The 23,713-nt window shown below is 38.6% G+C and overlaps 1 protein-coding gene across 1 annotated transcript; it reads left to right on the top strand.

Moving 5' to 3' along the window:
• The first annotated feature begins 15,382 nt into the window (after window positions 1-15,382).
• On the top strand, window positions 15,383-18,000 carry NAP1L2 (nucleosome assembly protein 1 like 2). The gene has a single exon (XM_047845066.1). The coding sequence runs from the start codon at window positions 15,763-15,765 to the stop codon at window positions 17,155-17,157; it is 1,395 nt and encodes a 464-aa protein (XP_047701022.1). The 5' UTR covers window positions 15,383-15,762; the 3' UTR covers window positions 17,158-18,000.
• Window positions 18,001-23,713: the final 5,713 nt, after the last annotated feature.

The following is a 23,713-nucleotide window of genomic DNA, read 5'->3' as shown; positions in this document are numbered from 1 at the left end:
AGTGTAGGGGGAAAAAAGACAGGGAGAGAAACCTAGAAACAAAGTCTTAATTATAGAGAACAAACTGATAGTTACCAGAGGGGAGGTGTGTGTGGGGGAATGAAGTAAATAGCTGAAAGGGATTAAATAGTGCAATTAGTATGATGAGCACCAGGTGTTGTAAGTGTTGAATCAGTATGTTGTAAACCTGAAACTACTATTAAGCTGTTTGTAAACTAAGTGGAATTTGAATGAATACTAAAAAAAGAATAAATTCTCCATTTTGCATGTTACTTATATCTGTTTTGTTTACATCTCTGACCATGACCTTATCTTGTTCTTTCATTTGGGATAAATTCCTCCATTTTTGCATTTTGCATTTTTGCATTTTTGCATTTTGCATTCCTCTGCCTTTTCCTCTGTTTTGGAAAAGCAAGCTATGCTAACAGACATGAAAAGATGCTCAACATCACGCATCATCAGGGAAATACAAATCAAAACTACAATAAGACATCACCTCACATCAGTCAGAGTGGCTAAAATCAACAACGCAAGAAACAAGAGGTTTTGATGAGGATGTGGAAAAAGGGGAACCCTCTTACACTGTTGGTGGAAATGCAAACTGGTGTAGCCACTATGGAAAACAGTATGGAGGTTCCTCAGAAAAACTAAAAATAGAACTACCTTACGATCAATCACACTACTGAGTACCCAAAGACTACAAGGACACTAATTCAAAGGGATACATACACCCTCATTTTTATAGCAACATTATTTGCAATAGCCAAGATATGGAAACAGCCCAAGTGTCCATCGATTAATGAATGGATAATGAATGGATAAAGAAGAGGTGGTATATATATAGAATGGAATATTATTCAGCCATAAAAAAAACTATGAAATATTGTCATTTTCATTGACAAGGTTTCAGCTAGAGAGTATTATGGTAAGTGAAATAAGTTAGCAGAGAAAGACAAATATCATATGTTGTTATTCATATGTGGAATTTATGAAACAAAACAAACAAAGTGAAAAAATAAGAGAGAGAGATGAGAAAGAGAGAGAGAGAGAGAGAAACAGACTCTTAATTATAGAGAACAAAGTGACAGTTACCAGAGGGGATGGGAGTAGGTGAATGGGGATGGGGTGATGGGGATTAAGGACAACACTCTTCTTCATGAATACAGTGTGAATTACTATATTTTACACCTGGAAGTAATATAACATTGTATGTTAACTAAGTGAAATTAAAATAAAGACTTTAAAAACAGGAAAAAAGCATTTGAATTGAAAAGGAAGAAGGAAAATTATCTGTTTGCTGATGACAAGATCTTGTATATAGAAAATTATAAATATTCCACAAGAATTTATTAAAAATAATAAAATAATTTGGTGAAGTGTCAGGACTCAAAATCAATACACATAAACATTTGCTTTTTATAAAATAAAATGAATTATTTGAAAAGAAATATGGAAAACCATCCCATTTACAATAACATAAAAAATACAATACTTAAAATGAGCTTAACCAAGAAAGTGGAAGATCTCCACACTGAAAACTATAACTTATTGGGGTACCTGGGTGGCTCAGTCAGTTAAGCATCCAACTTTGGCTCAGGTGTGATCTCATAGTCAGTGAGTTTGAGCCCCGCGTCAGGCTCTGTGCTGACAGCTCAGAGCCTGGAACCTCTTTTGGATTCTGTGTCTCCATTTCTCTCTGACTCTCTCCTGCTCACGCTCTGCCTCTCTCTCTCTCTCTCTCTCTCTCTCTCTCTCATATAAGTAAACGTTAAAAAAATAAAAAAGAAAACTATAAGGTATTGATAAAAATAATTGATGAAGTTGGAAATAAGTTAAAAAATATTCTATGTTCATATATCAGAAATTTTAAAAACATTAAAATTTGTATGAAACCATAAAAGGCCCCCAAATAGCCAAAGCAAATCTTGAGGAAGAATGAAGCCTAACACAATAAATATCCAGTGATGAATGGGTAAAAGGATACACACACACACACACACACACACACACACAGTGGCAGGTTATTCAGCTATTAGAAAGAATAAAATCCTGCCTTTTGCATGGATGGGACTTCAGGGCATTTTATGATAGATGAAATAAGTCAAGCATAGAAAGACAAATTCTGTATGTTCTCACACACATGCAGAATATTTTAAAAAGCTGAACTTATAGAAAGAGAGAGTACATTGGTGGTTTCCAGGGGCTGGGTGTGGGGGTAATGGAGAGATGTTGGACAAAGGGTACACACTCCCAGCTATAAGATGAATAAGTTCTGGATATTTAATGTACATCATGATGACCATAATTAAAAATACTGTATCATATACTTTGTTATTGTTAAGAGAGCAGATCTTAAATGTTATCCCTCCTCTAAAAACGGTAATTATTTGAGGGGATGGAAGTGTTAAATAGCATTGTTGTGGTAATCATTTTGTAATATATACATGTTTTAAATTGCCACATTGTACTAGGGCGCCTGGGTGGCTCAGTCAGTTGAGCGTCCAACTTCAGCTCAGGTCATGATCTCACGGTTTGTGAGTTTGAGCCCTGCATTGGGCTCACAGCCTGGAGCCTGCTTCTGATTCTGTGTCTCCGTCTGTCTGTCCCTTTCCCCCTCACGCTCTGTCTCTTTCTCTCAAAAATAAGTAAACATTAAAAAAATTAAAAAAATATTTAAGTTACTACATTGTACTGAGTTTACATATGTTGTACATTAGTAATAACTCAATAAAGCTGGAAAACAAAAATAGATGTCATATAAACAACTTAACTTTATAACTCAAGGGACTAGGAAAAAAACAAACTAAGCTCAGAGTTAGAAGATGGTAAGAAATAATAAAGGTAAGAGTAGAAATAAATGACACACATAGTAGAAAAATAATGGAAAAGATCAACAAAACTCAGAGTTGGATTTTTGAAAAAATTAAAAAATTGACAAATGTTTACCTTTGCTAAAATAGAAGACTCAAATAAATAAAATTATATATGAGGAAGAGTTATTTAAATGATACCACAGACAGACAGATAGTCATAAGAGAATACCATGAACACTTACATGTCATCAATTTGAATAACCTAGAGTGAATGTAGAAATTACTAGAAACATACAATCAGAAAAGACTAAATCATGAAGAAATGGAAAATTTGAACAAATAATGAGTAAGGAGATTGGAACACTTAATACAAATCTCCCAACAATGTAAAGCCCAGGAGCAGATGACTTCACTGATAACTTCACTGAAGAATTAACACCAAAACTCCTCAAACTCTTCCAAAAAAAATTGAAGTTGAGGGAATACTTCTAAACTCTTTCTTGTGAGACCAGAAATATCTAATACCAAAGCCAGGAATGGACACTACAAGAAGCTTATAGACTAGTATCACTGAATGACTATAGATACAATAATTCTCAAAAAAAATTAGCAAAAAAGTTTGATTGTTAGTCTCTAATTTACCAGCAAATTAAAACAATCACCCAACACAACCAACTGGGATTTATTCCTCAAATTAGCAGGTGGTCCAACTGCAATATTAATAATTGTGATACCATACCAAACAGCATGAAAGATTAGTATTTTTCCTTCCTAATTGATGCAGGAAAAGCATTTTCCCAAATTCAAAGTCCATTCATGATAAAAAAAAAAACTGTCAACAAATTTTAGAAGAATTGTAGCTCATCATAAAAACGCCATATTTTACAAGCCCACAGCTAACATTGTAGTAAACAGTGAAATGCTCGGAGTTTTTCTTTACATCAAGAACAAGACAAAAGTGCCTGCTCTTGCCACTTGTATTCAATGTAGCATTGGAAATCCTATACAAAGATATTAGGCACAGAAAAAAAAGACATCAAAATCAGGAAAGAAGAGGTAAATTTTTCTGTTTTCTGGTTATGATTTTACATATAGAAAATTCTAACGACTCTGTCAAAAAAATGTTAGAAAAAGGAAGCTGGGAAGATGGTATAGTAGGAAGACCCTACATTCACCTTGTTCCACAGATACAACTAGATAATACCTACATCAGTATAAATAACCCAAATAACAATTCAAAGATGGGCAAACTCCTCATCTAAAGGTAGGGAAGAGCCACATAGAGGAAGCAAGAAAGAGTAAAGACGCTGTTTTGGGTGGAGGATCCTGGGAACATGGCGGCGTAGGAGGACGCTGGGCTCACCGCGTGTCCTGCTGATCACTTAGATTCCACCTACACCTGCCTAAATAACCCAGAAAACAGCCAGAAGACTAGCAGAACAGAGTCACCTGAGTGAAGCGCAGACGAGACGCCCACGGAAGAGGGTAGGAAGGGCGGTGAGGCAGTGCGCACTACACGACTGGCAGGAGGAAGCCGGTGCGAAGGGGTGGCCCGCTGGCAAAGCAGAGCCCCCGAGTCTGGCTTGCAAAAGCGGAGGGGATGGACGGAGTGTGTTCTGACAGCAAGAAGGACTTGGCATCTGGAAGGTTGTAAGCTAACAGCTCTGCTCGGAGAATGGGAGGGCTGGAGGTCAACGGGAGGGAGAGTTGTTGAGCCCCCGAGGACAGAGCTCAGCTCAGTGGGGAACAAAGGCACTCGCCAGCGCCATCTCCCTCACCATTCCCCCAGCCAAATCCCAAAGGGAACCAGTTCCTGCCAGGGAACTTGCTTGTGCCTCACAAACACCCAACACTGTGCTTCTGCGGATCCATCCCTCCGGCTGGTCTGACTCCCTCCCGGTGCCACAGGGCCCCTCCCCAAGCAGATCTCTAAAGGAAAAGCGAGATGAGCCTGCCCCTCCCGCCCCCGTGCACCTTGCCAATCCACCCCAGCTAATACGCCAGATCCCCAGCACCACAAGCCTGGAAGTGTGCAAGTAGTCCAGACGGGCCACACCACCCCACAGTGAATCCTGCCCCTAGGAGAGGGGATGAGAAGTCTGACTGTGGCCCCAGCAGTGGGCTGGGGGCAGACATCAGGTCTGACTGTGGCCCCACCCACCAACGCAAGTTATTCAAGACAGCACAGGGGAAGTGCCCTGCAATCCCGACCCACTCCAGGGACTATCCAAAATGATGAAACGGAAGAACTCCCCTCAGAAAAATGTCCAGGAAATAACAACAGCTAACGAACTGATCAAAAATGATTTAAACAATATAACAGAAAGTGAATTTAGCATAATACTCATAAAATTAATCCCTGGGCTTGAAAACAGTATAAAGGAGAGCAGAGAATCTCTTGCTACAGAGATCAAGGGACTAAGGAATAGCCAGGAGGAGCTAAAAAATGCTATCAATGAGTTGCAAAATAAAATGGAGACAACTACGGCTCAGATTGAAGAGGCAGAGGAGAGAATAGGTGAACTAGGAGATAAAATTATGGAAAAAGAAGAAGCTGAGAAACAGAGAGATAAAAAAAATCCAGGAGTATGAGGGGAAAATGAGAGAACTAAGTGATGCACTAAAGAGAAATAATCTACGCATAATTGGTATTCTAGAGGAGGAAGAGAGAGGGAAAGGTGCTGAAGGTGTACTTGAAGAAATCATAGCTGAGAACTTCCATGATCTGGGGAAGGAAAAAGGCATTGAAATCCAAGAGGCACAGAGAACTCCCTTCAGATGTAACTTGAATCGATTTTCTGCATAGCATATCGTAGTGAAACTGGCAAAATACAAGGATAAAGAGAAAATTCTGAAAGCAGCTAGAGATAAACGTGCTCTAAACATATAAAGGGAGACCTATAAGACTCGTGACTGATCTCTCTACTGAAACGTGGCAGGCCAAAAAGGAATGGCAGGAGATTTTCAATGTGAGGAACAGAAAAAATATGCAGCTGAGAATCCTTTATCCAGCAAGTCTGCCATTTAGAATAGAAGGAGAGATAAAGGTCTTCCCAAACAAACAAAAACTGAAGGAATTCGTCACCACTAAACGAGCCCTACAAGAGATCCTAAGGGGGATCCTGTGAGACAAAGTACCAGAGACATCACTACAAGCATGAAACCTACGGACATCACAATGACTCTAAACCCATATCTTTCTATAATAACACTGAATGTAAATGGACTAAATGTGCCAACCAAAAGACATAGGGTATCAGAATGGATAAAAAAAACAAGACCCATCTATTTGCTGTCTACGAGAGACTCATTTTAGACCTGAGGACACCTTCAGATTGAGAGTGAGGGGATGGAGGACTATTTATCATGCCACTGGAAGTCAAAAGAAAGCTGGAGTAGCCATACTTATATCAGACAAACTAGACTCTAAATTAAAGGCTGTAACAAGAGATGAAGAAGGGCATTATATAATACTCACAGGGTCTATACATCAGGAAGAGCTAACAATTATAAATGTCTATGTGCCGAATACGGGAGCCCCCAAATATATAAAAGAATTACTCACAAACATAAGCAACCTGATTGGTAAGAATGTGGTAATTGCAGGGGACTTTAACACTCCACTTACAGAAATGGATAGATCATCTAGACCCATGGTCAATAAAGAAACAAGGGCCCTGATTGATACATTGGATCAGATGGACTTGATAGATATATTTAGAAGTCTGCATCCCAAAGCAACAGAATATACTTTCTTCTCGAGTGCACATGGAACATTCTCCAAGATAGGTCACATACTGGGTCACAAAACAGCCCTTCATAAGTATACAAGAGTTGAAATTATACCATGCATACTTTCAGACCACAATGCTATGAAGCTTGAAATCAACCACAGGAAAAAGTCTGGAAACCTCCAAAAGCATGGAGGTTAAAGAATACCCTACTAAAGAGTGAATGGGTCAACCGGGCAATTCGAGAAGAAATTAAAAAATATATGGAAACAAACGAAAATGAAAATACAACAATCCAAACGCTTTGGGATGCAGCGTTTCCAGAGAGGAAAATACATTGCAATCCAGGCCTATCTGAAGGAACAAGAAAAATCCCAAATACAAAATCTAACAGCACACCTAAAGGAAATAGAAGCAGAACAGCAAAGACACCCGAAACCCAGCAGAAGAAGAGAAATAATAAAGATCAGAGCAGAAATAAACAATACAGAATCTAAAAAAAGTGTAGAGCAGATCAACGAAACCAAGAGTTGGTTTTTTAAAAAAATAAATAAAATTGATAAACCTCTAGCCAGGCTTCTCAAAAAGAAAAGGGAGATGACCCAAATAGATAAAATCATGAATGAAAATGGAATTATTACAACCAATCCCTCCGAAATACAAGCAATTCTCAGGGAATACTATGAAAAATTATATGCCAACAAATTGGACAACCTGGAAGAAATGGACAAATTCCTGAACACCCACACTCTTCCAAAACTCAATCAGGAGGAAATAGAAAGCTTGGACAGACCCATAACCAGCGAAGAAATTGAATCAGTCATCAAAAATCTCCCAACAAATAAGAGTCCAGGACCAGATGGCTTCCCAGCGGAGTTCTATCAGACGTTTAAAGCAGAGATAATACCTATCCCTCTCAAGCTATTCCAAAAAATAGAAAGGGAAGGAAAACTTGCAGACTCATTCTACGAAGCCAGTATTCGTTTGATTCCTAAACCAGACAGAGACCCAGGAAAAAAAGAGAAGTACAGGCCAATATCCATGATGAATATGGATGCAAAAATTCTCAATAAGATACTAGCAAATCGAATTCAACAGCATATAAAAAGAATTATTCACTATGATCAAGTGGGATTCATTCCTGGGATGCAGGGCTGGTTCAACATTCGCAAATCAATCAACGTGATGCATCACATTACTAAAAAAAAAGGTAAGAACCATATGATCTTGTCAATCAATGCAGAAAAGGCCTTTGACAAAATTCAGCACCCTTTCTTAATAAAAACCCTCGAGAAAGTCGGGATAGAAGGAACATACTTAAAGATCACCAAAGCCATTTATGAAAAGCCCACAGCTAACATCATCCTCAATGGGGAAAAACTGAGAGCTTTTTCCCTGAGATCAGGAACACGACAGGGATGCCCACTCTCACCGCTGTTGTTTCACATAGTGTTGGAAGTGCTAGCATCAGCAATCAGACAACAAAAGGAAATCAAAGGCATCAAAATTGGCAAAGAGGAAGTTAAGCTGTCACTTTTTGCAGATGACATGATATTATACATGGAAAATCCGATAGACTCCGCCAAAAGTCTGCTAGAACTGATACATGAATTTAGCAAAGTTGCAGGATACAACATCAATGTACAGAAATCAGTTGCATTCTTATACACTAACAATGAAGCAACAGAAAGACAAATAAAGAAACTGATCCTATTCACAATTGCACCAAGAAGCACAAAATACCTAGGAATAAATCTAACCAAAGATGTAAAAGATCTGTATGCTGAAAACTATAGAAAGATAATGAAGGAAATTGAAGAAGATATAAAGAAATGGAAAAACATTCCGTGCTCATGGATTGGGAGAATAAATATTGTCAAAATGTCAATACTACCCAAAGCTATCTACACATTCAATGCAATCCCAAGCAAAATTGCACCAGCATTCTTCTTGAAACTAGAACAAGCAATCCTAAAATTCATATGGAACCACAGAAGGCCCCGAATAGCCAAAGTAATTTTGAAGAAGACCAAAGCAGGAGGCATCACAATCCCAGACTTTAGCTTCTACTACAAAGCTGTAATCATCAAGACAGCATGGTATTGGCACAAAAACAGACACATAGACCAATGGAATAGAATACAAACCCCAGAACTAAACCCACAAATGTTTGGCCAACTCATCTTTGACAAAGCAGGAAAGAACATCCAATGGAAAAAAGACAGCCTCTTTAACAAATGGTGCTGGGAGAACAGGACAGCAACATGCAGAAGATTGAAACTAGACCACTTTCTCACACCATTCACAAAAATAAACTGAAAATGGATAAAGGACCTGAATGTGACACAGAAAACCATCAAAACCCTAGAGGAGAAAACAGGAAAAGACCTCTCTGACCTCAGCCGTAGCAATCTCTTACTCGACACATCCCCAAAGGCAAGGGAATTAAAAGCAAAAATGAACTACTGGGACCTTATGAAGATAAAAAGCTTCTGCACAGCAAAGGAAACAACCAACAAAACTAAAAGGCAACCAACGGAATGGGAAAAGATATTTGCAAATGACATATCGGACAAAGGGCTAGTATCCAAAATCTATAAAGAGCCCACCAAACTCCACACCCAAAAAACAAATAAGCCAGTGAAGAAATGGGCAGAAAACATGAATAGACACTTCTCTAAAGAAGACATCTGGATGGCCAACAGGCACATGAAAAGATGCTCAACGTCGCTCCTCATCAGGGAAATACAAATCAAAACCACACTCAGATATCACCTCATGCCAGTCAGAGTGGCCAAATTGAACAAATCAGGAGACCTTAGATGCTGGAGAGGATGTGGAGAAACGGGAACCCTCTTGCACTGTTGGTAGGAATGCAAATTGGTGCTGCCACTCTGGAAAACAGTGTGTATGTTCCTCAGAAAATTAAAAATAGACGTACCCTATGACCCAGCAATAGCACTGCTAGGAATTTACCCAAGGGATACAGGAGTAGTGATGCATAGAGGCACTTGTACCCCAATGTTTATAGCAGCACTCTCAACAATAGCCAAATTATGGAAAGAGCCTAAATGTCCATCAATTGATGAATGGATAAAAAAATTGTGGTTTATATACACAATGGAGTACACAATGAGTACACAATTGAGTACACAATATACACAATGGCAATGAGAAAGAATGAAATATGGCCCTTTGTAGCAACATGGATGGAACTGGAGAATGTTATGCTAAGAGAAATAAGCCATACAGAGAAAGACAGATACCATATGGTTTCACTCTTATGTGGATCCTGAGAAACTTAACAGAAACCCATGGGGGAGGGGAAGGAAAAAAAAGAGGTTAGAGTGGAAGAGAGCCAAAGCATAAGAGACTCTTAAAAACTGAGAACAAACTGAGGGTTGATGGGGGTGGGAGGGCGGGGAGGGTGGGTGATGGGTATTGAGGAGGGCACCTTTTGGGATGAGCACTGGGTGTTGTATGGACATCAATTTGACAATAAACTTCATATATTGAAAAAAAAGATGTTGTTTTGAAGCTAAACAGACCTTGACCGTCTGTGGTGGGTAGGGAGCCAGTGGTGCACAGGGTAAAAACCAAACTTTTACATCAGGTGGCCAGTACAGGGAAAATAAATTCCATAACATTTGGCTTTGAAAGCTAGAGAGACCTAATTTCATGAGTTCTCTCAACCAGCCAGACTGAAAGCCTAGAATATTAAAAATCAGCATGCTCAGTTCTGGGCAAGCTGATGTGATACAGGAAGCAAAGTCCCCACCCTTAAAGAGACAGTACAACAAACACACCATGCAGATACAACATAGAACCAGCAGTTTGATAAATGAAAAGGAAGAGAGGAGGGAGAGTGAGTTGCTCATCTCACAGCATGGTGCAAAGAAGCAGGGATCCCCTCCAGGATCAAAGGAGCTGGCCAGTGCGATTTGCGTCTAGCACCCTCCCCATCATAAAACCAGGGCCTCTTGCAAGGATCAGCCTAGTACCCACACCTACCTAACTTTCTTGCACCAAGCCCTGCCCCCCCATATGCTTTGGCAAATCAGCCCTTCCCGTTTTTCCTCACTTCAGTCTCAGCACTGTGGGCTTTCTCCCAAGGAAATCATGTGGGTTTCCTGACCCACATGATTTTCTGGACCTAGTTCTGGTGGCAGTAGTGGAGGCAGGTCTCGTTTTGCAAATAGACCAATGTACACCTTGTAAAAACATGACCAACTTGGCCATGGACCAAACCCTGCCCACAACAGGCAAAGAGAGCCTTCACAGACACGTGAAGTGAATGAAAAAGAAACCAGGACTCAATAGCAGGGCACACACTACACATATAGAAGATACTCCCTGAAGAACCATACACAGGACACTTCACTGCAGGGCACTACAGAACATCTTCTTCATAAGGCCATTACCTCAGGAGCAAGAGACAAAGATGTATTTCCTAACACAGAGAAACACACACAGAGTTAGACAAAATGAGGAGATAGAGAAATATGTTCCAAATGAAAGACCAGTACCAAACCACAGCGCAAGACCTAAGCAAAACATATATAAATAAGATGCTTGATAGAGAATTGAAACTAAGCATCATAAAGATACTCACTGTGTTTTAAGAAAAGAGTTGAGACCCTTAACAAAGACATATGAATGAACCAATCAGAGATTAAGTACATAATAAATGAAATTAAAACTACATTAATTGCAAGCTAGATGAAGCAGAAGAATGAATAAATGACCTGAAAGACACAGTAATGGAAAGTGAACAAAGTGAACAAATGAGTGAAAAAAGTATGAAAATTGAGAATGGTTTTAGGTAACTCAGTGACTCCATCAAATATAATAACATTCTCATTGTAGGGCTATTCAAAGAAGAAGAGAGTGAAAAGAGGGCAGAAAACATAAAGAAATAATAGCTGAAAACTTCCCTAATCTGGAAGGAAAGAGATATCCAGATGCATGAGGCACAGAGTTCACCCTCAAAAATCAACCCAAGGAGGACCATACTAAGAGACAAGGTAATTAAAGTGGCAAAAATTAGAGAAATAAATTAGAAAAGAAAAAAATGTAAAAGAAGCAAGAGAAAAGAAGACAATTACATATAAAGGAAAACCACAAGGCAATAAGTGGATATTTCATTGGAAAGTTTGCAGGCCAGAATGGAGTAGCATGATACAAAGTGCTGAAAGGGAAAAGCCCTTAACCAAGAATACTCTATCTAGCAAGGCTATCATTCAAAATAGGAGAGATAAAGAGTTTCTCAGACAAACGAAACCTAAAGGAGTTTATGACAACTAAACCAGCCCTAGAAGAAATATTAAGGGAGACTCTTTGAGTGGAAAGGAAGACCATGAGTATGAAAAGCAAAAAACAAAAATAAGTATTTCTGTAAAATGCAGTATAGGGATTCATAAAATAAAAGGATGTAAAATATGACACCACATATCTAAAGCATGGGGGAAAGAGGAGTAAAGAAGGGGTTTACATTTTTTTAAGTTTATTTATTTATTTTGAGAGACAGAGAGAAAAAAAAAGCATGAGTACGGGAAGGGCAGAGAAAGAGGAGAGAGAGAGAGAATCCCATCCCAAGCAAGCTCCACACTATCAGCATGGAGCCCGATGCGGGGCTTGATCTCACAAACTGTGAGATCATGACCTGAACTGAAGTCAGACCTTCAACCAATTGAGCCACCCAGGTGCCTTGGGGTTTAAACTTACGTGACCATCAACTTAATATAGACTGCTATATGCAGAAGATGGTATATGCAAATGTAATGGTAACCACAAGTCAAAAACCAGTAATAGATATGCAAACTAAAGAGCAAGGAATCCAAGCATATCACTAAAGAGAGCCAACAAACCATGCAAGAGAGCAAAAGAAGACAGGATCAGAGAAAATTTATAAAAAAAAACAACCACAAAACAAGTATCAAAATGGCAACAAAAACTCCCATTCCCACCTTCCCCGAGACTCTGGCAACCACCATTCTACCTTCTTTCTCTATGAATTTGACAATTCTAGATACCTCATATAAGTGGAATCACAAAATATTTGTCTTTTTGTGTTTGTATTATTTCATTTAACATAATGTCTTCAAGGTTAATCCACGTTGTATCATGTGTCAGAATTTCGTTCCTTTTTAAGGCTGAATAATATTTCTATTGTATATATGTACTACTTTTTTTAAAAAAATCCATTCTTCCATCAATGGATATTTACATTGTTTCCACCTTTTGGCTATTGTGGAAAATGCTGCTGGGGCACCTGGGTGGATCAGTCATTTAAACATCCGACTTTGGCTCATGTCATGATCTCGCCGTTCCCGAGTTCGAGCCCCGCATCGGGCTCTGTGCTGACAGCTCAGAGCCTGGATGGAGACTGTATCAGATTCTGTGTCTCCCTCTCTCTCTCTGCCCCACCCCCTGCTTGTACTCTCTCTCTCTCTCTCAAAAATAAATAAACATTAAATTTTTCTTTTAAATGTTGCTATGAACATATGGGTGTAAAAATATCTGTTAGATACCCTGCTTTCATTTCTTTTGGGTATATACCTAGAAGTGGAATAGTTGGATCATATGGTAATTCTAAGTTGATTTTTTTGAGGTTCTACCATATTGCTTTTTATTGGAGTTGCACCATTTCACATTCCTCAATAATGCACAAAGTTTCCAATTTCTCCATATTCTTGTCTACACTTATTTTCTGTTTTTATTCTTCTGATAATAGCCATTTTAATGGGTGTGATGTGATACCTCTTTGTGGTTTTGATTTGCATTTCTCTAATTAGTGATATTGAACATCTTTTCAGGTGCCATTTGTATCTCTTCTTTGTAGAGATATCTTTTCAAGTCCTTTGCCCATTTTTAACTGATTTGCTTGTTTTTGTTATTCTTGAGTTGTAGGACTCCTTATGTATTCTGGATATTAATCCTCTATCAGTTATATGATTTGCACACATTTTCTCCCACCTGATGGGCTGCCTTTTAACTCTGTTGAGAGTATTTTTTTGTGAACAAATGTTTCTAATTTGAAGAATTCCAATTTATCTATTTTTTGTTTTGTTGCCTATGCTTTGGTGTCATATACTTTTGTTATATGTAATGAAACACATCATTCCCTTTATGGTTTCTGTGACTGCATGTATGACTATGAAGGACTCTTCAATCTTAAAATTAGATGGCACACATTCTCCTCATCTTTTAATAGTTTGGTTTAACGTCATATAATAGTGGGTTTTCTTTTAAAATTACATTTTTAGAAACTACTTAAGTATACTGGAATATGTTAGTGAGAGGCAAAAGTTTATAAAAGAGTTTATCTCAGTTTTATTTTGAGAAAACTCTAGCCTAAACAGAACACATATGTAGACATGTTAGAAAGAACAAGACCAAAATGTTCACATTGGTTCTCTCAGGGTTGTGAGATTACTAGTGATTTCTGTTATACTCTAAAATTTTCCTCATTTTCCAAATTTTACAAAAATAAGCATGTGTTGTATTTATATCAGGTAACTACAAGGAATGGTGCAACTCTAGAACCAGAAAAAAGGAAACTTGGAAAGCAATGAATGGACTCATAACAAGGGACCTACCAGATCAATACATAAGCCTGAAAATTGAATTTGGTAAATATTGTAATGATACACAGTACACAGAAATAAAATATGAAAAAAGAAAAAAATTACCAGTATACTGCAAGAGTCTGAAAAGAAATAAAATATGTAAACAGTGTTTATCTCTGTGATAATAACACAATACAGATTGTTTAAATCTGGGAAATAGTAAAATTTTTAAAATTATTCAATTAATAAATGACCAACATTGGAAATATGGACAAAATAAACATCATCAATGATTCCTAACCAGAGGAAATTTTTAAATGACTGCATACATAGCATTCCACCTTGTGAATACTCTGTCATATATTTAACCATGTCTGTAATGCTGAGACTTAGAATATTTTCAGTAACAAAAGCGTCGAGCAAGTGCTGTGATTTGTAAAATAAATATTACTTTACATTTAAACATTTCTTTTTAAAATTCCCAATGGCTTGACAGCCAGAATCAAAAAGGAGGAAGAGGGAAGTCAGTATTAGGAGTGAGTTACTGATTAGCCAGGCAACTGGTTTATTGTCTTGTGTGTTCACTTGTCAGACAGTTGGATACAGCACGTTGGATCTTCACCAAAGTTTAACTAGGCTGTATTTCACACTAACCTTAACTAATCACGTCTTCTGTCCCCTCTCCTATCCCAGGAAATGTTAGGAGCATTTCCAATTTAAAATTGCTGCTCACTTACCATTAAGCTTGTGGAAAATACAGTAAAAAAAACAAAAATAGAATATTTAAATCACTGTCAGTTACATCACCTTAAGACCAAGATAGCTAATTTCTTTTTAGTGTTTTCCCTTCTGCCTCTCTTTATAAATCCCTCCCCAAACCCCTTTCCTCCTCCCAGAGCCTGGGGCTAAAATTAAAGGGACAAATTTAGGATGGGTGGATGCCTTGTCTTCTCTCCTTGTCCGACATTTTAGGTACTATTTTCTTTTAGCTTTTCTTGAAATCATAAAAGTATAATACTAGTTACAAATTGAAAGAATAAACAAATAAAATTTAAGTTTCTGGAAAAATCAGGGGTGGGGGTGGGGTTTGGAGGTTAAGTTAGAGGTAGATGAATCAGCTATATTAGAGAACCTGGGAAGGTGAGCGGGCTTGGAAACTTGATAGATCTAATAATTTATTGGCTCAGGATTTGTCAATCACTGTAGCCCAGCAAATGAAATTAGAGCAGAGTCGTAGGGAGGAAGGGAGTGACTCAGCAAACTATATGCACCGAGAAAATCTAGTCAGGAGACGTCTGCGTAATCATACTGTGGCACCATTTTTTTCTTGCGGCACTAGCTGCTTGCGGAGGAGGTCCGCCCACTGCAGCTCTCTGCAGTCTCTGGATGGTTCCTGCAAGACCGACCATCGCCTTCTCTGCACTCCAGCCCAGGGCACCATTGCCTCCTCCCGCTTCTCGCGGCCTCAGCACAGCCTTCATCCCGGCAGCAGCCTCAACCATTACTCTTGCAGCCTGCCACCACTGCGCATTCCACCTCTGTCCCAGCCGCCGCTGCTTCTGCTTTTCCGGTGAGTCTTTCCCTGCGGAGGTCAGGTCTCCTTCCTTATCTTGGCGATAGCCACCTTAAGCGTGTACGGTCCTTTGAAAAATGGCCGAGTCAGCCGACCACAAGGAACTGTTAGAATCTAGTCAAGAAGAGGCTGGTAATAAGGTAATGATGGAGGGACCCGGGGAACAACCGGAGTGCAGTGAAGATGTCGCAGCTGGGCCTGGAGATGATAAAGTGCACGGTGAGGAAGCCGCCGCAGGGCCTGGGGAAGAAGGGGAGAAAGGTGAAGATGCTGCTGCTAGGTCCGGGGAAGGCGGGGTAAAAGATGAAGATACTGATGAGGATTCAGACACAGACCGTCCAAAAGGACTTCTTGGTTATCTTTTAGATACAGACTTTGTTGAAAGTCTGCCTTTGAAAGTTAAGTACCGTGTGTTAGCCCTCAAAAAACTTCAAACTAGAGTGGCCAATCTGGAATCCAAATTTCTGAGGGAATTTCATGGCATTGAAAGGAAGTTTGCTGAAATGTATCAACCGTTATTGGAAAAAAGACGTCAGATCATAAATGCAATCTATGAACCTACAAAAGAGGAATGTGAATATAAGTCAGACTCTGAGGACTACGATGATGAGATGTATAATGAGGAAGAAATGGATGGTAATGAGGAGGGTCTGGTACATGAGTATATGGATGAGGATGATGGTTGTGAAGGAGATTATTATGATTATGCTGTCGAGGAGGATGATGATGATGACGATGACGAGGATACTGATGACGACATCGAGGCTACCAGAGAAGAGAATAAAGAAGAACAGGATCCTAAAGGAATTCCTAATTTTTGGCTGACTGTATTAAAAAACGTTGACACACTCACTCCTTTGATTAAGAAATATGATGAGCCTATTCTGAAGCTCCTGACAGATATTAAAGTGAAACTTTCAGATCCTGGCGAGCCTCTCAGTTTCACGCTAGAATTTTACTTCAAGCCCAATGAATATTTCAAAAATGAGCTGTTAACAAAAACTTATGTGCTGAAGTCAAGGCTGGCGTATTATGATCCCCATCCCTATAGGGGAACTGCAATTGAGTATTGCATAGGCTGTGAGATAGATTGGAATGAAGGTAAGAATGTCACTTTGAAAACCATCAGGAAGAAGCAGAAACACCGGATCTGGGGGACAATCCGAACTGTAACTGAAGATTTTCCCAAGGATTCGTTCTTCAATTTCTTTACTCCTCATGGAATCAACTCAAATGGAAAGGATGGAAATGATGATTTTTTACTTGGTCACAATTTACGTACTTACATAATACCAAGATCAGTGTTGTTTTTCTCAGGTGATGCACTTGAATCTCAGCAGGAGGGGGTAGTTAGGGAAGTTAATGATGCAATTTATGACAAAATTATTTATGATAATTGGATGGCTGCAATTGAGGAGGTTAAAGCTTGTTGCAAAAATCTTGAGGGAATAGTAGAAGATGTTGATCGCTAAAGCAAAGTGTACTTGGTCCTGACATTAACTGCTGTAGATCTAGTTACTCAAGATGGAAGAAGTTAATTAGAGCCTTGTGTTCTGAATTTTTTCTTGTAGGGTCATTTAAAACATAGGTCTCAGAAATATGAGAGAGATTTAAATACTAATTAATGTGACCTTGCATTTTAGTAGTAGAATGTTTTCAAGAAATATAAACTGTGGTAGATGGTTTAAAATATCTATATAATGTGTAGTTTAATCCTTCTAAAGTCCTTTAAACATATAGCTATGAATCTGTGGCTGTGAATATTATCAGAACTGCTAAATGAGACCAACATTTGTTTGGAAAGAAAATCTTGGAGAACCAACCCAAGGTTTTTTGAAGCTGTGTGTGTGTGTGTGTGTGTGTGTGTGTGTGTGTGTGTGTTTTCTTAGTCCTTTATCTAGTGGGTTTATTCTCTTGTACCTGCTTTATTTTGCAACAAAATACAGTAGAATTTAAAACTTGAATGCTTAAGAAGCCTGCATATGGTTAAAATTTTCAGGTAAAACTGCATATATTGTTAGTAACAGCTTATCCGTAGGCTCTTGTATTTTATTTGACCATGATAAATAATAAAACTTAGTTATATTGAGGTTATTGTTTATCAGTGAAGTGTTAATCACAGTGATTTCAAAAGATTGCCACATGTTGTTCTGTGTAATTATGTAAACTGTAATTACAGTGTGTAATTTCTCTTCCTATAGTACACTTAATCATTCATTGGAAGTAATCACATGAACATTTTGAAAAGTTTTTTTCATGTTCTTTCACTGCGAAATAAAATAAATAAAAATTTCAGTGTGTTTCCTGTTTTACAACTTATCTTTTTTTCTCATTATAAAAGTGTTATGCTTATTGGAAAACATTTAGGAAATACTAAACAATACATTGATTAAACCAAAATCCATATACTCACTCCCCAAAGATAGGCACTGTTAATGTCTTGATTTACTTTCTATTATTTTTCAATGTGTTTATGCATGCAGATTTACTAACACTATACTTAGATGTGCAAAGAAACTATCTTAGGTTTTATAACTAATGTAATTTTAATTCTGAGTGCACCTCCACACCCCAAGTTTGCAGAGAAACAAAAGTCTCAGTTTTAATCCAGGAAATTAACTGCTGTTTATAATTTAAACACTGCATAAATAACAGGCTCCTGTGTGTTAGTCTATATTTCAGATTTACCTACCCTTCCACAATGTCATCTGGATGTACAGGGGCTTATATTGTTTTATGACATTGGTGGGGAGGGGGTTGCACTGACCAGGGGAAAGGGATGTGGTTGGTTAGAGAGCTGACATTGTCCCAGAGTTGGCATTGCCTTCTTCACGTGTGGAAACCCAGAGGTTCAGCTTCCCATTTTGGCAGACTCTGTGAAGGTCACATCTATCCCTCTGGGACAACAGGGAATTTTTAAATCCTTTCCAAGCCGTGTGAGATCTGAGAGTGGCTAAGAAGTGCTGTGTCTTGTTATTGCTGCCTACCCACTCTTCCATCCCAGGTGATTGTGATGTGATCCCACAGAATTATAAGATGAAAGTGGAACAAAATCTCTTCTGCTTGTGACTTATTCCTCCATTATTGAACATGCCTCCTTCGGATTTTGGCTAAGAGAGGTAAGTTTATAACACTGATTTTTTTTTGTTTTTTACCTCTGCCTCATCTTTACAATCAACTGAGGAGGAAGATAATGGGATTTTTCTTTCCTTTTCCTGTCTGGATGGGATCCTCCTCTAAATATATCTTCCTCCCAGGGTCAATAGTAAATGCTCACTTGCTTTTCTATGGGGTTGCAATAGTTGGCAGGGTATAAGGAACTAGAGACAACTTACTATTATAGGGGAACCTAAGTTGGGAAATACAATGTATGCTTGATAAATGTAAACATTTTCATAGTCTTCACCACCCTCAGTCTTGACGTTTGTTAAATTCCCAACTCCCCTTCAAACCCTTCCACAAAATAAAGATTGGGACCCTTTTAGTCGTTGTTATTGTTATTATGCATTAAAAAGTCAGGAACGTGGGTGTATCTTTCCTGCTATTTTACAGAGGAGGATCAGGCATCTTGAAGTCTCTCCTTGTCCCTTTCTCTTGCCTCCAGAAGAGCGAGCAGTAAAGCTGTTTCTGGGTTTTCTGTAAGGGCAGACCAGCTCCTTTGCTTTATCCCTCATGTCAGTGGTGTCCAGCCAAAGACCATCAAGGACATACCCATAGTTGAATAAGCACATGCCCAAGTTGAACATAGGTGAACAAGTTGAACATACCCACAGTCTCCATCATCTCCCCCGGGAGAACACACATCCTGGGGAACCATTGTGTGTTATCAGTAAGTAAGTGTTAGAAAACATATTGCAGAATTTGGGCTTTGGTTGTGTGATTTGATGGAGGATCTATGGAAGTGGGGGTTTATTCTATATTGTAGGACAATTTAATGATTGGTAGTTCAATAAATCTCTTCTATAGGGGGGAGATACTAGAACAAGGATAAAGCTGTAATTGGTAAAGAGGTTGTAGCCACTGACTTTAACTAGAATGGTAGTGATGTTTGGTGTTTTGTGACCTTGTTTTTGTCTGTGCTTAGACAAAATTAGATGGCCTTACTTTGCCTCATTTTCATACAGTCCCAGCATAACCTTGTCTGAAGTTGGTATTCTATTAGATGGTTTATCCAATAGAATAGCATGGCCTAGCTGTGAGGACCAGACCAGGTTCCTAATGTCAGGGACTGCTTTTTTATATTTCCTTCTCTTTCACCCCTTCTCAGGGATGAAATTTGAGGCAGTCATCACTCTCAGCTTGTCTTGGGATGGATGTTCATTTGATTTAAGTTTAGACTAGCGGAAAGAAAATTTAGGCTTTGAGGGTAGGCCATAGGCTTCAGCCCATATACCAGAGAGGCCTATACTAGGAGGTAGGGCCCAAGTGTGACTAAGAATAGAATTTTTACCTTAATTCTTTTTATAATTGTTCTGTTGAAAAATGTATCATTTATAAAGTCCTGAAAGGGTTGTTAAGGTGGCTGTTGGGACTTGTTAGAATTTTGGTATTCCCAGGGAATATACTGAAATGCCTAAATGCAATAAAATTCCATTCTGGGGGAACCTAATAATTTATGGTATAAATTACAGTATTTAGTATTATATACCATATAGCAGAGTGATTCATCTTTGAAGCCAGGCTGCTTAAATTCAAATCCCAATTTTGTAATTTACTAGTTGGGTGACCTTGTACAAGCTACTTTGTGTGTCTTAGTTTTCATATCTGTAAAAGTATAATAATAATTTGTGCATCTACCTCACAGATTATTATGAAGATTTAATTGGTTTATATGAAGTGCTTGAAATCTGTATGACACATAGTGAGTGCTGTATAGGTGTATCTGTATTATTTTTATTACTACGTTTTTATCTGTGAAATACTAAAAACTGGTATACAATAGGAGTGCAATAAATTTTTATTGAATTATTAATAATTGTCTCCCTAATTTGTTTCTAATTTAACAAAAAGTGAAAGAACATACTTTGCAGTTTAATAACAAAATCTCCAGGATTTCTGCAAGTATTAAGGAAGGCTAAGTGGCAAATTTAGCAGCAGTACTTAAGGACTGGCAAGGTACTGGCAAGCCTGGTTAATGAAGAGGAAAATATAGTGACTGTGGTGTTACTTCCTCACCACTGAGTACATTCATTATCTTTGTAGCTGTGTATGCCAAACTCAATACCACATGCCATTTGTTCACTGGCCAATGATGCATTATTATATTAAAATATTTGGAAACCAGAGAAAAATAGAATACATAAAATAAGAATCACATGGTATTATATATCATCCATGGGTACATAACAAATTTTTTTTTAGTTACCACATAGGTATGTATGCAACATGTGGCGATTATTTTAAAGCAGTATACTTTTAAAAATAAAGAATAAGTTTAACATGGAACACATTTCTGAAATATATTGTCTCTGAGTTTTTGGGTTTTTTTTGTTTTTTTGCAGAATAATACAGGGTTTTAGAGCAAAAGAGAAAAGAATGTCCAAAAGTAAACAATCTCTGCCTGTTTTTTAAAACTAATGATCCATTTGTTGACCTATTCTCAGGGTGTTTTAAGGCAATTAAAACTCTATGTCATGCAGCCAATGGGTAATCACTACTTCCATTTTGCAGGTGCACTCATCTCACTTCTGGCTCTTCAGGCGGTATGTGTGTGTGTGTGTGTGTGTGTGTGTGTGCGCGCGTGCGCGCGCGCGCGCGCGCGCGTTTCTGTGTGTTTGCGCGACGTCCCGTGTGGGATGGGGTAAAGTGGGAGGGAAGCTAGTGCGGGGTGGTCACTTGTCACAAAAGACCCTAGCCCTGGTAAAACTTCTCTATTAGGGCGTGTGCAAGAGTACGTGGGGGTAGGGGAGACAGACTGAATCATCATGGAGGCCACTAGTGTTTAAGTATCCTCTTTGGCCTTTGTGCGCACGGTCGTGCGTCCGTGCGTGTGTGTGTGCGTGCATGCTGGTAAAAAGGAGTGGGTGAGACGTCTTCCTGGCTCCGGTTCTTTATGAAACCACATTGTGTGTGTACTAGTGCCTGTGGCCGGTAAGAAGAGAGGCAGTTCTGAAGGAGGCATACCCAGGCCGGGTGTCAGTGGTTTTGGAGGAGATCGGAAGTAGAGGTGCGTTCTTCCGCGATGAGGTCAAGGTCGACTTGTCTGCTAAAGCCAAGGTACTCGTAGGGAGGGCAAAAATAGGTGGCAGGGTAGTGGGAGAATCCTAGCTTGGTTAGCATTTGTTCTGACCCCCACCTGGGGGAAAGAGAAACTTAAGTGGATGACAAGAGAAAAGTCCCAGAATTGGATAATGTGGGAGGTTTTGGTTTTAAATACCTGCAGAATAGATACCTTTTGGTTGATGAAGTACAGTGGCACCTTGGCCCCAGGACAGATTTGGGTCAGGCGTATATAAATACAAGTATAAACATGTATACAAGAAGTAGTGTATATAAAAGGTGTATTACTGGTTCTGACACCTACTTCAATGTCAATACTAGTGTAGGTGTATTTGGAAGACGAAATCAGTCTGTAATACGTTAATCATCTATTTGTGATTCACTGCTTCTGTAAAGTACAGAATCTGTGTATTAATTTAAACTTCACATGAAAGGTTCAGCATTCCAATCAAGTGTATCACTTGACATAAGAATAAAAGCTTTCCAAGCAGATTGGTGTTGAAATAAAAATTTCACAAGACAACTTCATGAAAATGGTGAAAAGCGGCTGTATTTTTATATTTTGTATTTCACATTTAACATGTTCTTAGACTGTTACACACACACACACACACACACACACACATCTGTATGATCCAGAGTGAGAGGAAACGCATGGTCAGAAGGATCCACAGCAGCTGGAACCAGTATGGAGTGCTTTATCATTTCGTATTTCTACATAAGCTATCAAGGTGAAAGGAGGTAATAAATATTGATATTGTGTCTATGTATGTGCGTGCTTGCATCTCTGCATGTATGTGCATGTTTTTTTTAACTTTTTTAAATGTTTATTTATTTTTGAGAGAGAGGGAGAGAGAGAGAGAGCGGGAGAGGGGCAGAGAGAGGGAGACACAGAAACCGAAGCAGCTCCAGGCTCTGAGCTGTCAACACAGAGCCCGAACACAGAGCTCGAACTCACAAACCGTGAGATCATGACCTAAGCTGAAGTCAGACACTTAACTGACTGAGCCACCAAGGTGCCCCTGTATGTGCATGTTTTAATGTGGAATATATCAGTAACAAGTGGAAATGAAATTCCCACCATAAATCTTTGTTGCCCAAGATATCACCTATAGTTTGCCAGGAGTCCTATGGATAAGGGAAGATTGAGTGGTTTGTGATGAGTTCCCTTTCTCCCTGTGATAAGGTACTTTTTATTTTACAGCTTAGAGGAATTGAGGAGGTATTTATACTTACTAAGATCCATATTAGTCAATTTAAGGCATTTGCACTTCATGGTCAAGTATTAAATTGGATACTCTTACTTTATATTAACGTGGCATTTTAGGACATATCAGAATTATGTTCTCACTAGTTTGGATAAGGGTGGTTATCTCCATTTTTCAGATGAGAAATCTGAGGTACAGACATGGTAATTTGTCAATACCATTCAATTAGTGGTGCAGGAGTTCATATTTAATCTCATTGCTCATGCTCTTCATCACACTATGCTGCCTTCGGTGAAACTGAATGATGAATGATATTGCAAGTTTGCTTAATATCAAAATGCCTCTGCCCATATTAAAGCTGCTTGGTACTAGTGTAGGGATAGATATGAACATATTTCTTTGTTAGGTATGTTACCTCATTGATTTAATATATCATAATAGCTGGGCTGAAGCTTTTTAAGAAAACTTCCTAATGCAGGTTAACAATGTAAAATTATTACAGGAATTAAATCTCATTTTCTCTTAAATATTCTATAATTTAGGCTTTGCTAATTGACCTATTCTTTCCCACATAATCATAGGTTTAATTTAAATTTATTGC

Source organism: Prionailurus viverrinus, chromosome X (genome assembly GCF_022837055.1).
Source record: "Prionailurus viverrinus isolate Anna chromosome X, UM_Priviv_1.0, whole genome shotgun sequence".
Lineage (NCBI taxonomy): Eukaryota > Metazoa > Chordata > Mammalia > Carnivora > Felidae > Prionailurus > Prionailurus viverrinus.
The sequence above is the reverse complement of the archived record's forward strand: the minus strand, read 5'-3'. Positions and strand labels throughout refer to the sequence as shown.

Bases quoted from the DNA above. Each gene is read 5' to 3' on its own strand.
- NAP1L2 (XM_047845066.1), top strand. From the start codon at position 15,763: ATGGCCGAGTCAGCCGACCACAAGGAACTGTTAGAATCTAGTCAAGAA.